The 16,500-nt window shown below is 35.7% G+C and overlaps 1 protein-coding gene across 1 annotated transcript; it reads right to left on the bottom strand.

Annotated features, from left to right (window-relative positions):
• Positions 1–450: 450 nt before the first annotated feature.
• Positions 451–2,351, bottom strand: LOC106710050 (cytochrome P450 6B5-like). Its single transcript, XM_045682920.1, has 2 exons — positions 1,019–2,351; positions 451–614 (listed from the first exon to the last, which is right to left on the bottom strand). Exons 1-2 carry the CDS (start codon positions 2,349–2,351, stop codon positions 451–453), a joined length of 1,497 nt encoding a protein of 498 aa, XP_045538876.1.
• Between the last annotated feature and the right edge of the window lie 14,149 nt (positions 2,352–16,500).

The raw sequence follows: 16,500 nt of genomic DNA, 5'->3' as shown, positions 1-16,500 counted from the left end.
TGTGGACATCCTCTACCCCACTACGGGAACATAGGAAATTAACAACAACAAAAACATTTTAGTACAATAAAATCCGAATTTATAAAAATAATAACATATTAACATTTTGGCGTGTATCATTTGTAAGCTAGATCTTGGACGTCATATTTAATGATTGTGTTAAGGTACTGTTTCAACCTATATGATTATTTTTATCAAAAAGATTTCTATTTCAATGTCTAAAAAGAAAGTAGCATGATATATAAAAAAAAAAAATTATATAAAAATTAAGTTAACGATCCTCTGTGTAATACGTTTGAGTGTACGTAACCAAAAACAAACTAACGAAATATATTACATGTCAGCTACTTCGAAAATTAAAACAATATCAGACGGGCACCACTAACTAATATTTAAATTTTAATTTTTGGGTATCAATTGCATTATATTTCTCGAACGATAAGTAAATGTTTATCTACATAAAACATTCAAATGTATTCCTCCCTTGGGGAATAGAAATATTCGCATGGGATCGTATTCCAACACCATTGGAGTCTTTTTAGAAGGCTCCACTCTGAACTTGGACAGGAATTTGACTACGCATATTCGGGACTGCACCTTGGCAAACCGCATGCCTAGAAAACACAAAATATATTATATAATACATATGTACATATACGCAGAATATCATTATATCGTAATCTACATTGACTGTTATTATGAAGAGGAACGATTTGTATTTTGTATAGTACCAATAAACTCAAAAACTACTGGTTCAATTTAAGAAATTTTTTTGCCATTAGAAAGCTACATTATTACGAAGTAAAATAAGTTGGCTGTACTTAAATTCTATGTTATACTTAAAAAATAAAAGTCCGCAGAGCGGACGAACCGCTAGTCCCCAATTGTCCCGTTTCGGAAAGAGGCCGAGTAGCATGAGGGAACACATGTACCATAGTAATCATAAATTATACTTTGATTTGATATTAAATATTTTAAATAAAATACGGTGATAAACATAACATTGATTTTTACTTACCTATACAATTCCTGGGTCCAGCTCCAAACGGTAAATAAGCACACGTATGTCTGTCTTTTTCATTTTCTGGACTAAACCGCTCAGGGTCGAACTTATCCGGGTTGGGGTAGTATTTAGGATCGTAATGAATACCCATAGGATTTACGACTATAGTTTGTCCTTTCTTGATTGTAACATTAGTTCCTGGAATCATGTAGTCCGTTTGAGCGTTGCGTTGTAAAGGATCTACAATTGGATATTTCCGTAATGTTTCATCAAATACTTGTTGCAAATAAGTCATTTCATTTAAGCAGTCGTAGTTTATTTCGCCGTTGTGCCGTTTAAGAACTTCGTCAATTTCCGCAATGACTTTATCTTGTATCTCAGGATGTTTCGCTAGTTCATAAAACAAGAACGTCATGGTGGAGGCGCTTGTCTCGTAGCCAGCAACGTAGAACACGAAAGCCTGGGCCGCAATCACGCTTTCAGTCAGTTCAACTATCCTCAACTTCTCATTGTCCATTTTCTTCGTTCCTTCAATTGTTTTTTTTTGTCTCAGCTCCAAAATTAAATCCATAAAATCTTTTCTGTTTGTCGGAAGTCCACCTCTTCGTTTGACAACGGTTTGTGCGAGGTTATCGAAGAAAGTGCTCACGAACTTGGGATATATTGAACCATTAAACTTTTTCAGTATGCCAGGGTACATCATATCTAACTCGATGCTGTAATTTGTAGTAAAAACCATTTTGTCTATTTTCTCCAATATTTGGTACATATCTTCATCTATGTCCATACCAAAGGCACATGCTGAAATTGTAGCCATCGTGAACTTCTGAACGAGGGCATACATAGGTTGTTCCGGTTCTTTTGCACAAAGACTGTCAACATACTCAACAAAGTGTTCACCTCGTTCAGTCATGAGATACAACATGTTCTTCAGTTTACCAGAAGTAAAAACTGGTGTAAGTCTGCTTCTTAGGACCTTCCATGTATCGCCATCAGCATGGAATAGGTTAAGGCCTAGTCCTTCTTTACTGAATTCCACTCCTCTGTCGACGAACAGATCAAAATCTTTAATCATAACGTGCTTAATAACGTCTAAGTCACGCAGCAGTAGACACGGTGTGGTCATTCTGTAAACTCCAACCACTTTTTCATTGGGATATGCATCGTAAATACTTTTATAAACTACGGCATAATGCCTACGCCTCAGAGTAGAATCCTTGAGATTACCAAAGAACGGCAACGGTGTAGGTCCAGGTACATTTCTATCCTTCCAGTAGTTGAAAGTCCTTGTAAAATAAAAATATAAAAGTGTAAGTACACTTGCGAAGGTAACTAAAAAATACAGCATTGTATGACTGTGCTCGATTATAGAATAAAAATAAAAACCGCGATCGCTGTATATATATGGCTAGATTATGCTCGTCATGACGAATAGCAAATTAAAGATGACTTGCTAAAAATTTTTTTATTTTTTTGTAGTTTGTAATTTTACATAACGTCTAATTGATTATAAAATGATTGTAAAGTTAAGTTATATTAATTTTTGAATCAATAGAACTGTCGTTCTACATTGTCTAGAAGGACCTATAATCTCGATGTATAAGAGAATTCGTGTAGGCAAACCTTTGCCAAAGGTCGCGAATATATTCTTAATAGAGAAGTGGAGAAGCATGTCTTCTTCGGTAGTGCCCAGCCCAGACGGCTGCGAGAGAATACCGCGCCATGTGCTGAGATATTCGTTGTGAAGTTTTAGTAAGGTAGCGTCAGGGAGCAACGAACATAATTCACCATAAAACACTTAAAAATTAAGAAACAGCTACTTTGGTTTAATAAAGGAATTTCATTCATACGTACACGTTTCACATTTCCACGTCCGGGTTCGATCCCCGCCATGGACCGTTGTGATTTATAGCGAGGATACAAGGCCTACTTTCCCTCGGACAGTTTAACCCTCAAATCGATAGTAGCGCTGTCTATTAACAATTATGATTAAATAGCTGTCGCCCGCGACTCCATCCGCGCGGAATTAAGAAAAAAACTTACAATTTCACTTTCGTGACTTACGTAGGCTAAATTATAGGACTTACATTAAAACGGTGTATGAAGGAATTGTTGCTCTTTAAATATGCAAAATAAAAGTCCGCAATGTCTTATCTACCTTCTATGGTCGTCCCATAATAAAAAAAATATTTCTTAGAATAATTCATCGAAACGCATACGCCACTTTGTCTTATGACACTTTTTGATAAAACTCACTTGCTAAAATACGCGAAAAACTCATTTTTATGATCGCCACAGATCCATGTCCATTTCCAATATCAACGGACAAGTGGAAAAACGAATCGCAACGGACAAATAGGAAAACAAATGATAACGGACAAGTGGACAAACGAATCGAAACGGTCAAGTGTCAAAAATAATAATCGCTCCAAATTTTTACTTGAAGTTTAACAGTTTGTTAATATACTTGTTCAATTTGAAAACATGTCCGTAAAACTTCAAGTTAAAATTTTGGTACGACTCGTTTTGCCACATGTTCCTTGCAAACAAATGGTCAAGGAATTAAACTTCCGATACCACATTGCTAACATTTGTAATTCTTCTAACTTGGTTTTATAATAGGTCTTTACCTATGAAATTGCCAATCAGAAGTACTGGCCATTTCAAATCAAAATAATTTTTGTTTGAATTCTTATTTTAAATTAATTTTATTTAAAAAAAAAATGGAATTCGTTTTCCAAAAGTAGTCATTTGTTTATTAATTAATGTTACATTTTCATCGCATTTCAATCTTTTTCTTCATCATGGATACGTAAAAAAAACCGACTTCATAAAAAAACACTTTCAAACAAAATAACGTCATGAAAACCCGCGAAAGTAAGAAAGTTCTCTTCTTTCTTGTAACATGTCTATATTGTATAATTATTGTTATTTCGCAGTCGGTGTCGGCCGAAGTGACATTTTTATATTTGAGAAGTCTTTGACATAGTTACGTTTATTTCCCTACTTAGGCCGAAACCGACTCCATCTCACAGTGGTAGACGCCAGCAACAACAACATCAGTTGCACGAATTGGCCGGCTCGCCCGGTGAAATACCACGACCACACAGAAGACAGGCGTGAAGTGGAAGCAATTCCGCGTTCCGCTGCAATTGCGGATATCTATGGGCAGCGGTCGCTTCGCAATTTCGGCATATTCAGATGGCCGCTTGGCATGTAGGTAGGGGACGGGAGGGGCTATAAAATCGTCATGTGTGAATGGAATAGTTCTCTATCTTACATATAATAAAATTGAAGTGGTGTTGACAAGTATACAAATAAAATAGCAGTAACCATGTGTATTCGCGCTTTAACACCTATTTCGAATACCTACATAATGAATGCAACGTGCTTTACGATGACTCGCAGTTTTGCGCTATCATTTTGTCATGGTGTGTATCGTTGCGATAATGTGTATATTCCAATAAAGATGTATCAGCATTAAGACTTTTTTTGTAATGTCACTCCAAGTCACTTAACTGCGTTATCAAACTTACGATATCTTTACGTCACCGACAAAATGTGATTTTTGTAACTTTCTAGGCGAACTAGGCATGTTTCTCTCGACGAATTGTGAACTGAAAATTTGTCACTATTAATTATTAACAATTTGAAAATATCGACTGTTTATAAACTTTCCGTTGTTACTGCAAAATTCTGCTAGAGAAACTTGCATTAAAACATTTTTCTCAACCAACCCTCATTGAGTCAGCGTGGTTGACCTCAACTTTAGGTAAGCTCCGAGTCCGTCAGTGGAGACGTGTACTGAGTAGTGAGCTGATGATGATTATATCAATGAGAACAAGAGGGAAGTACGTTGCAGATTATCTTCGGAATTGAGAATTATTATAATATTTTAACTTTTTTACATTTACTATAGTTCTTGATTCTTTTAGTTACTTTCACTATTTGAATATAGAATTTTCTTTTAATTTTTAGAAAAAAACTATTAATAAATATATAATATTAATAAACTATGAGTTATTCTGAATTCATAGTTAGGTGTGTATCGATGTTTTCAACAAATAATTATAATTTCTACATCGTTACTAAAAATATACACAAATATGGAGCGACACATGATTTGATACGAAAAGAGACCATGAGAGCCTGTGCCTATCTCTCTTACTACACAGAGGAATTACGGCATACACAGAACATCATAAGCCGTCTCTGGAAACAGACAACGTGACCGATCGCCATAGAGGACAAACTCGTATCACGTATTCGCTAACAGGATTTAGTTAACAGCTTAGCACGAATATTTGTGATAATCGGTATCTTATCGTCGTCTGTCGGGCGTAAGGTACCTAAACCAAAAATCTCATACTAATTTTGACATAATTGACTATGACAACATGTAAGCGATTGTCAAAGTACTGCTCTACGAACTCGGGTACTCGAGTTTATAGGACTTCTGGATGTCAAAAACATATCAGATTTTGTCAGTGAGTTCATTCTTTTGGCGGGGAAAGAATAATGGTTTGTGTCCGTATTTGTATCTAGTATTTGAAGCTAGCGTCGTAACATGCACTCTTATCAACGTTTTGCTTTGTCTCAATCCATCCCCAGACCTATAGTCCACCACGCTTGCCCAATGCGGTTTGGTTCTTATATCTTCAAGTATCCGATAATATTTGAATTTCATCTCAGTTATGTACAGGTTGCATCACGACGTTTTCCTTCAGGCTAATAGTAGAATTAGACACACGTTACACTAGGTGTATGCATGGAAGTGTCTCTGTATGAACATGTGCACGAGTGTCTCTTGATTCATCCGTATAACTGGAAATAGTAGACATTAATATCACAATTTCTGTCGTTATCTATTCCTACCTTAATAACGTCGGATGAAAGTACGCATGAAATTCAAAAATCGAAAAAATGGAAGGATCACACATGGATGAATATTCGTTCCGATCCGGTCAAGGGCTTACCAATTACAGTTGAAACGTTACTATACAAGTTACTTCACCCCCTTCAAAAGTGGCAGAATCACAAGATTTTTTTTTATAATTTATAAAATAAGTAATATAAAAATTAAGGGTCGATTTAACAATAGTCAGATAAGTAAAAGTCAGATATATATCGCTTATTCGAATGATAGCACAATATTCTGTTTTTCAATGGTCAGACATCGCTTACTATGGGCCAATTCAATAGGCCATATTTGACATCTACGAGAGGGGATCAAAAAGTAGTGAGAACAACATACTCCTTGGCAAAAAAAAAAGTATTGGCAGGCATAGCTCGGATACATATTTGTAATATTAATAAAGAAAAAAATCTTCGATTCTCTTTAGTTTTTTTCTGAATATACTCATTTGTTTGCTTCGTGTCGGAAGGTGTTCTCAAAAATGGAGAAAAACTAAGTGCGAGCCGTTATTAAATGCCTATGTTAAAAAAAGTTTACTTCTTATTCTTATTTCATCTATAAAAGCCTCAATCAGTCGGGATTTTTTTAATAAGGTTAGGATGTTACTTTTTTTTGTTTAGTCATATTTATTAGTGCTTAATCCCCGCTTCACCTACCCTATGTAGGACCTAGAAAATCAACGAAACGCTAGGGTCAAAAAGGAGACATTGTTACGTTTATACTGTTAGAAACATTATCCGAGAGTAATAAAAATTAATTCTACTCGTACATAATGGCTTATTAGGCATATAAAATATCAAAGTTATATCAAAGTTAATAATTAACGCTATCTACAAAAAGTTGTCAAATCATCATGAAATTATGCTATTAATCTTATAGCACGTGGCGTCGATCCACTTATAAAAATGTCTTTCCCCACCACCGCCTATAAAAGCGAGTACACAGCCGACCAAGCTCTCTTTCGGCTGCTAGGATCACGGTTGATACGATAGTTGGTCACGACGGTACTTGCTGTAGGTCATTTTCGCGGAGTGTTAATTAGGGCTTGTTTACTTTGTAATTGTTTAAGTTATTTTAAGATCTTTGTGAAAATATTCGAAATGTAAATTAAATTATTTTATGCTTAGAATAAACCGCTTGCATTTTTTTTATATTTTTACCTTTCTGATTCCTACAATCAGAAGTGGGATAGGATTTCGCTCACAATTATCCTTGTCTGCAGTAAACAACCGCTAGTTTAATAAAATTCCTCGTTCGTCACGTACACGGTCAGCTGAGACACCACCTCGCATAGTTAGGAATAGTCGTTGTTATGAACGTTCACGACGCGGTAGATATCGTGATGACGAATCGCGATCAAGTAGCAGCGGGTTGTGTCGTGATAGGATGCGGTCAAGTACGCGTTCCCGTACAACTAGGAGCCGTTCACATTCTCGTAACAGTAGGAACTGTTCGCGTTCTTGTGACACTCGAAGCCGTTCGTGTTCCCAAGATGCTAGGAACCGGTCGCAATCGCGTTTCAATATCTCGCACTCACGTCGCAAAATTACACGCTCACGAGAAAATCACTTGCGTGAATTAGTCACGCGGAAGGTCTAGGTCACGATCGATCACCTCGCATCTTCTTCAGAATGATCATCTACCTTTTTATCTAGATACCTCCATAAAGGATTCGTTAGACGCAATAATGTCTCGATTGACCGCGATAGAAGACGGTACGTCTAGTGGTTCCCATATTCCAATAACAACTTGCGACAACAAAACTTTTCGCGAGTGGCTCATTGCTTGAAAGGTGATGCAAAGATTTGGCTAAATTAGTGGACTACCAATGATCGATCATGGTCCGACTTTGTTAGGGAGTTTAGATCTTTATGTCCTCCAAGAGTAGACTACTCACAGATTCTTCATAGCGTCGTTAAAGGACACGACGAAGAACTCAAGTTCCAAATAGTTATCCAAGGCATAAGTGACGTGCAGGTAGAAGCAGCAGCCACAAACGCTAACTTAACGACGGATAATCTTATCTTGTTTTTGGCAACTTATGTGAAGCCTACTCGCAAATTCGATACTTGAAACTTCAATAAACCCGTATTGTCCAATTGTGTTGCGGCTAAAAATCGTAATTTTAACGGCTCTGATAAAAGAGAGTACGAAGGCAAGTGCTTTATTTGCTAAAACCGGAATGTTGTTGATAGGCCGTAAGTTACTAATAATACTAAGCTTGTTTGTTCTTTCTGCAAAAAGTTAGGGGACAAAGATAGTGAATGCTTTTTCAAAGTTCGATCTGAGGCTCAAGGCGACAGTAGCAACCCGCGTAAAAGTTAAATTATGTACTGAGCTCTTGAATAATGCTGGTAACAACGATATTATTACGGCAGTGGTTTATAGTAAAACGGTTGATATTCTTATCGGTAGCTTATCGACGAGCTTAGGTAGGTACTTATTGGGTTATGTAACTCCCCAAACGTTTATCAACGCATTATCAATAATACCTTGCGTAAATTTATAGAAGCCGGTAATGTCCTCGTACTCGTATATATCGACGACATCTTAACATTGAGCATGACTGTCAAAGAAGGTCTTTCACTATACCGCGAAGTTCTGAGAACTTTGACAGACGCGGGATTTTCTATAAATATACGGAAATGTACCTTTCTCACCACCGAAGTAGAATATTTTAGTAAAGTCACACAAGGCACGGAGGCGAAGTACCATTCGTAGGAGTTAGAGACGCGGGCGGTTGTCAAAGCGTTGCAACATTTTCGCCATTATTTGATTGGCGTAAACTTTAAAATCGTCACCGATTGCAATGCGTTGAACGCTACCGATCATACAGAAACTTAGAGATCGCGTATCGCGAACTTAGAGATGGCGTATTAGACTCTAGTCGATATGTATGTCAAAACGATATCCTCTACTACCGCTATTCACCCGTTGGCGATGAGTCGCGCTTATTGTGCTATATTCCCAAAGGGCACAGACTCAGTTTGCTACGTGTTTTTCACGACGAACACAAGCATATCGGAGCAACATAACTTACGACCTCATTTTGACACATTTTTTGTTTCCCGGTCTAAAACAATTTGTCCGTAAGTACACTTCCCACTGCCTAATATGCATGAAACTACACAGTCAGGTCATAAGTATACCTACTGCACCTACACGGCCAATCCTGACGATCGCACGACCTCGTGCGCATAGTGTCGTGCTTCACCGTGATGGGATGTCATTGTTCTCCACCTATTTATAATGCAACGGGAGCCCCGGCCTTTATAATGCAAATAATTTCAGGGTACCGCATACCGCATTTCAGTTGTTACCTACCTACTCTGTGTCGAATTGTTGATGTTTATAAGTAAAATTAGTTTCTTCAAACATATATGTATAGTATATATTGTTTGTTTTTATTTTTATATTATAATGCACAATGACGCACCTAACCGAGATACCTTATTTTGGCTATTTTTTTTATGAGTTATATACATATACCTAATATTTCGTAGAGGAAGATGCTTTAACATAGTAATACGAAGACACTGTGACAAGCATTGGCGTTTTAACTCACCAGGCGATAAAAAACAGATCTCAATATGTATAAGCTTCTACTAACGGTCAAGTACATAATAGAAACGTTTTACCTGAAATAAAAGGATTATTGTATACTTACCTTAGTAGAAGCTTACTTTTCATCTCTGCCTGGTGGTACATATTTCGCCGCAATGAAGAACAGGCTCGGAGGCAATAGCTACCTCGCGCGCCTGGTGAGTAGGAGGGAGGTGTGCGACAGAGACAGAGCTATAAGGGTAGAAAGAGATGACAGCTATAGCGGGAAATATAGTCGCCTATCTCAATATGTATATGTATAAGCTTCTATCTATATTATAGTATAATCTTATATTCAATATGTAAGAATCGTTTTATTTCAGGTAAAACGTTTCTATTTAGATAAGGATGTTAAATGTTTCTATTCATATCGAATATATTATAATATAAAAGCGCCGTAAGCTTACGATGCTCTTATTCGTGTGCATTTTAATCGAAGTTTTTCACAATAACATGGTTATTGTGAAAATACATCTAAAGACGATAGATATATGCCACCAAAGACTTTTATTTAGAAAATTTAAGGATCTATAATTAGTTACATACATAATTTATATGTAGGTCATATAGTTTGACCTACGTAAGAATCTATGTTTTGTTAAGTTCATTTTGGTATATAAATGGTCACATAATGAATAAACTTGTTTCAATTATTTTTTATTAAACATGTGACAGAATTTATGACCTGACCAGGTATATCTATACTATCATTCTGTCTAATAGTTTAGAAGATATCGAAAGAATAAAATTACGCGCAAACGAAATATGCTACATCGCGTTAAAATAAAAAGCTCAATTTTGATTTTTGGGCTTACGTAGGTTAAACTATATGACCTATTACATATAAATCATACGAGAGAGATATCAGACGAGTGTAACGTGTAATGTAATCCACCGTGTAATGTAACACAAATTCTACGTGTGGATGGCACTACGAGCTATACATGTAACGCTAGCGCGGCGTTCGGGGTTGATCCATCGGCTGTCGGTTTTTCGCGCGAACACAAATTTTATTTACGATCTTACATTACTACAGTATGTGTTACAGTACAAAAATATGATATTAAGTATGTGTATTTGTGGGGTGTGTATGTGTATGTGCGAGTGTATGTGTGCATAGTCATGGATGTAAATTTATTTTTTACATTGATGTTTTTTTTCAATTTCTTATTGTTTTATTTTTAAAAGATTTTCAGATTGGTCGTAGTCGAGTGTCATTAGCCATTGCGTTGCGTATTTTTTGAATTTAAAGTAGTTTAGAGCTTCTAGGTTGATGTCGCACTGAGCTAATATTTGGTTATATATCAAAGGCCCAAGAAAGTTGTAGTGCCTTTGCGCAAAACTAGTTTTGATAAGAGGAATATGGCAGCGTAGTTTTCTTTTTGACGAGTGTAGCAGCAGTTTAGCTGAAGTGCGGTGTTATCTTAGCAGGGATTGGAGTATGAAGAGCTTCCTAACTCAGAGCACTTGAGACTCCTCATACAGTGCATTGGTAGGATGTCGGTACGGAAGGCGCATTAGTACCTTCAGTACTGCTCTTTGTGCCCTTTCTAGGTCAATCAGCCTTGTTTTCGGTACTCCACCCCATACCGTCACACAATAGTAAATAACACTTTGACAGAGCGCTTTGTAAGTTACGATGAGAGTCTTTTTATTTGCGAATGTACGCAGTTGCTTAAAAAAATGTATGCAATGTGCTCATTCCACCTTACAGTGTGGTCAACCTGTACGCCGAGATATCGAATGCTTTTGGCTCTTGTACGCACTTTGCAAGTACATTGACCTGGATGCTTATTATTACATGAATAGGTATGTAACGTGATAGTTTGGCCTAGACCTTGGAAGTAAGACTTAGTGAAGCATAAGTATTTGGACTTAGAAGCATTCAAGGTAAGTAAATTGTTCTTTAGCCAGGCTGTCACGCTCTTGAGTCCAGTTTTTGCACTTTTATGCACCTTTTGCCAGTCTTGGCCATGAAACAAAAGGACTGTGTCGTCGGCAAACAAGAGAGAGTGGGCATTGGACGGTAGAACATTTGGGACATTGTTAATATAGGCTAAGAAAAGGGTTGGTCCTAAGGTACTTCCTGTGGAATTCCGAAACTGCATGTCAAAGCATCACTGAGCACATTATTAACTCTGATATATTGTTGTCATCCTTTTAGGTAACTCTGGAACCACTTGAGGACATGACCGCGGATTCCTAGAGGTTCTAGTTTCGATAATAGAATTGGTGTAGAAACTGTGTCGAAGGCTTTTTATAGGTCTAGGAATACACAAATTACTTTCTTTTCGAGATAGTCGTTCTAGAATCTTGGACATGGTAGAAAGCAGGGATATGGGTCTATAATTGGAAACCTCTTGCTTGTTACCTGATTTAACATTAGGGGAAACGATTGCAGTTTTGACCAAATCCGGAAATCCACCTTGTTCAAGGCTGAGGTTACAGAAATGTTCTATTGGATGGACAAGGAAATCTTTCGTTATTTTAAGAAATTTACTAGTGATACCATCGTAATCAGGGGAACTGTCTAATTTTAAATCATTTATAATTTTATTTATTTCATAGGGATCGGTAGGTGCAAATGACATGGAGTGAAGATTAGAATTTAGCTGTGCAGCTGCTTGTTTTGCTACCTCACACTCTGTTTTATCGAGTTTATTTAAGATGACTTCAGCCAGACTCTCTCCAATATTTGTGAAATACGCATTAACATTGTTGAGTGACTCTTTAGGTGTTCTTTTAATATTAAGTAGTTCAACGGGTGATTCATCTTTAGGTTTAATGTTGCATACGTCTTTTATAATGTTCCATGTCTTTTTAATATTTCTTGCATTATTAAGTAGTTGTGTTTGGTAATATTGTTATTTTACAGACTTTATTAAGTTATTACAGACGTTTCTGTAATTCATATAAGTAATTCTTGTTACGTCGTCATTAGGTCTGTCTTTGGATTTTTTGTGCAACTTGTCCCTCTTACGAATCGATCTCACAATACCGATAGTTATCCACGGCTTGAGTGGAGCTTTTTTTTAGATATACGCCTAGTGCTCGTACCCTCTTTAATTACATTTTTGATAGTATTCACAAGAAATTCGGTAGTTTGGTTTATGTCTTGAAGTTTATAGTAATATGACCAGTCGGTGGAGCGGATTTTACTCAAGACCAAATCGTAATCTACTTTGTGTTTAGTAAGTATGCAAGTCTTTCTGGATATACGAGGGTCTTTAATTTGTAGAAGAATTGGGCTGTGGTCTGTTAATGGCGGAAAGACAATGGTTTGCCATTTATTAGTTGTCTTAATCATAAAATGGTCAATGGCAAGGTCAAGTTTATCCTGGTTGGGTAAGAGATGCCTTGTTCTAGACCATGGGAAGCTAAGGTGCATAGATATTCATTTGAAAAGTTACTATTTGTTTGGGTGTCTTGGGTATTGATGTTAATATCACCTGTGAGTATTACGTTTTTATTGGAGATTGTACTTAACAAAATGTCTAATGATAATAAATATTGCCGAGGATTAACAAAGCACGGGGGACGGTACGAACATACAATTGAATATTTGTCGACATCTAGAACAAGACAGTTACCATCTGTTACTTCCGGTTCATAGCAATTGGCAATTAATGCCTTACGGGTATAGATTACTATACCATCGTTTTGGTTCAGTATTTTTTGTGTGTAATTAACATTATAGTCATCTATGTTGGGAGGGGACACATCTTTTTTTAACCAACGTTCAGTTAAAACTATAATACCTAATTCAATATTAAGTCCTGAAATAAAAGCTAATATCAGATCGAAGTTACAATTAATACTCCTTATATTAATTGTAATTATGCGGAAATTTTCAATATTATTATGACATTGTAATAATTGTGAACACTGCGAGTTGTCTTCTAGCCGACAGCAATTGATTTTATTTATATCCAAATCTGTTGTAATAGATGTATTATGTATATTGAATTTTGTTTATAGTGAGACATTCGCGAGTTCGATTCTTTGCCTGAATATTTATAGTAGGCACCTGGATTTTTTTTCTTTTTTATTATTGTGTTGTCTAAACTCAACAAAAATAAACGTACAGTAAACTCGTATGTAACACTTTCCGATGTAACAAGGTTTAATATTATGGCTATTATGTATATATATTATGTATGAATACCATTTAAATGAGTTGTTAAGTGAAAGTAGTATAATCTGTGTTATACTTTTGTAATAAACATAGCAGTTAGTAACTTGGTACATATATCTGTATAGTAGTATTCGTGATATATGAATGACGTATGATTTGTAGTAATATGTAGACATAATGAAAATAAAAATAGGCTATATAATAGAAAAATACTATAGAACAAAATAAATTATAATCTATAACAAACACTAAAATTAACATACAAAAAGGTTGTAATAGCAAATAGGCACATTTGATACAACAATGACTTATAGCAGAGAAAAAAGATGTTAAACAAAAAAGATAATTTTTAGCGAGTGTCAACTATTGGATTTTCAAGGGTTATAAGCAAAGGAAATGCAGAGTTACGGGATTAAATTATTTATTTTAATTTTTTATATATTTACGATAAAACACAATGAGAAGTCAATACGTCACTCAAGTGACAACTATATTAATAGAAGAATAAAACATTGATAATTTAAAAGAGGTTCAATATGTGTAGATTATTTTTGCTTGTTATTCCAACACGCCCCCTCAAAAATAATCACCTTTATACAAATAATATTAAAATATATAATATTTAACTTCTCATTGTTTCCCTGGGGTCATAGTCGTTGGTCCAACATTTGTTGCAAGGATTAGGGAAAACCCAGGAAAAACCTAATCAGACCAGAACACAAAAATTAACATAATATTATTCAAGTGAAACAAAAACAAATTATAACATGAATATTAAAATTAAGTAAAGATGCACTTTAAGCCCATCGCACTCCTCATAGCTTGAAAAGAAGCTGAAGGCAGTGGTTTAGTAAGTGCATCTGCCAGCTGCTGTCCTGTGGGAATATAATTTAATTTTATTATATTTTTCTCTACCTGTTGATACTAAGTGCCAAAGATCTTAACCATAAAGCTTCCCTCACAGCCTCAAACAATGCCATATATTCTGCCTCGGTCGAAGATACGGCAACTGACATTTGCCTTTTTGTATTCCACGTTATAGTACATTGGCCAAAAAGTTTAAATAAATAACCAGTAGTACTTTTTCTATCACGTGTGTCACAACCACCCCAATCAGAATCTACATATGCACACAAAGCATTTTTATAGTCACACCGTTTGTAACATAACTTTAGATTAACGGTTCCTTTCAAATATCGCAATACCCTTTTAAGACATTGCCACAGCTCTTTATTGTTTTTGTTTGTGTACCGACTTAGAATATTAATACTTGTACTTATGTCGGGTCGAGTACAAAGCATGATGTACATCAAACAACCTACAAGACTTCTACATGGGGCGTCACATTTATCATCCGAATTCAGTGCTTCATAGTTTGGCTTACTTTCCATAGGGGTACTAACAGGGTTACAATCATACATATTAAATTTATTTAGCACTGTATTTATATATGCACTTTGGTCTAAAGTTATTTCGTCACTAGATCTAGTAACCCTTATACCAAGATAAAATTTTATGTCTTTTAAATCAGACATTTCAAATTTACTCTTTAAGTAACATTTAAATGCGTTCATTGTTTCCATTTCAGCGCATGCAATGACCAAATCATCAACATATAACACAACATATATGTTACTATATACGTCCCCTTTGTCTAACACATATATACATCTGTCAACAGCAGAATTTTGGAAACCCTTCTCTTTAAGTGAACGTTCAAAAACCTCAAACCAACATCGAGCTGCTTGTTTAAGTCCGTATAAAGACTTGTTTAATTTGCAAACATAATTCTCTTTGCCAACTATACCTTCCGGAACTGTCATGTATATTTCTTCCTTCAGTTCACCGTTGAGAAAAGCAGTTTTAACGTCCATATAGTGAATGAAAAGATTGAACTGATTGGCAAAGCTAATTATGAATCTAAAACTAGCTATCCTAGCTACAGGTGCAAAGGTTTCATTATAATCAGTGAGGTACTCCTGGCTAAAGCCACGAGCAACAAGGCGAGCTTTGTATCTCACTGGCCTACCATACTCATCAGTTTTAATACTGAAAACCCATCTACAACCAACAATATTTTTATTTTCTGGCCTCGGTACTATTGTCCATGTCTGATTTTTATTTAGAGAATTTAATTCCTCATTTATTGCAATATTCCACTGAGCTTTATCGTGACGGTTTTTAATTTCATTATACGATTTTGGTATATCGTTTAAGTCAGATTGCGCACACAATAATAATTCATCATCGCATTCATTCAAATACGATACAGGTTGACGACTCTTGAGTCTATCACTCCGCCTTAGCTCACTATTTTTTTAAATGTAGGATCTGTGTGTGTGTTCTTAGAAGAATCATGGTTTTGGAATTCACAACTATGTGATTTACTGTTGTCAGATATTCGGGATTTTGTTACTGATTTATTTTTACCACAACTATCAGTTTCACAACGAGAATTTCCAATATTCTCTTCACACATTAAATTAGGCTTGTCAAACACTGATTTATTACATTCATCAGTTTCATTACGAGAATTTCCAACATTCTCTTCAGGCTTTAAGTTAGGCCTGTCAAACACTGATTTTCCAAGTTCATCAGTTTCATTACGAGAATTTACAATATTCTCTTCAAGCCTGCACTGAACTAAGTCAGTTTCATCCACGATTACATCTCTGACAACAACAAACTTAGAACTAGCTGGGTTCCAAACTTTATAACCGTTTGGTTCATAGCCCACAAATATGCCTTTCCATGATTTATCATCAAACTTCGCTTTAGTTGTTTTAATGTGAACATAAACGGTGGAACCAAAAACCTTTAAATATTTTAATTGAGGTTTTTTAT

Source organism: Papilio machaon, chromosome 20, assembly GCF_912999745.1.
Source record: "Papilio machaon chromosome 20, ilPapMach1.1, whole genome shotgun sequence".
Taxonomy (NCBI): domain Eukaryota; kingdom Metazoa; phylum Arthropoda; class Insecta; order Lepidoptera; family Papilionidae; genus Papilio; species Papilio machaon.
The sequence above is the reverse complement of the archived record's forward strand: the minus strand, read 5'-3'. Positions and strand labels throughout refer to the sequence as shown.

What these genes read in the sequence shown, in the direction of transcription:
- LOC106710050 (XM_045682920.1), bottom strand. Translation starts at nt 2,351, where the DNA reads ATGCTGTATTTTTTAGTTACCTTCGCAAGTGTACTTACACTTTTATAT. An exon ending in TGGACCCAGGAATTGTATAG is followed by an intron (nt 615 to 1,018) that starts GTAAGTAAAAAT and finishes TGTGTTTTCTAG; the next exon opens with GCATGCGGTTTGCCAAGGTG.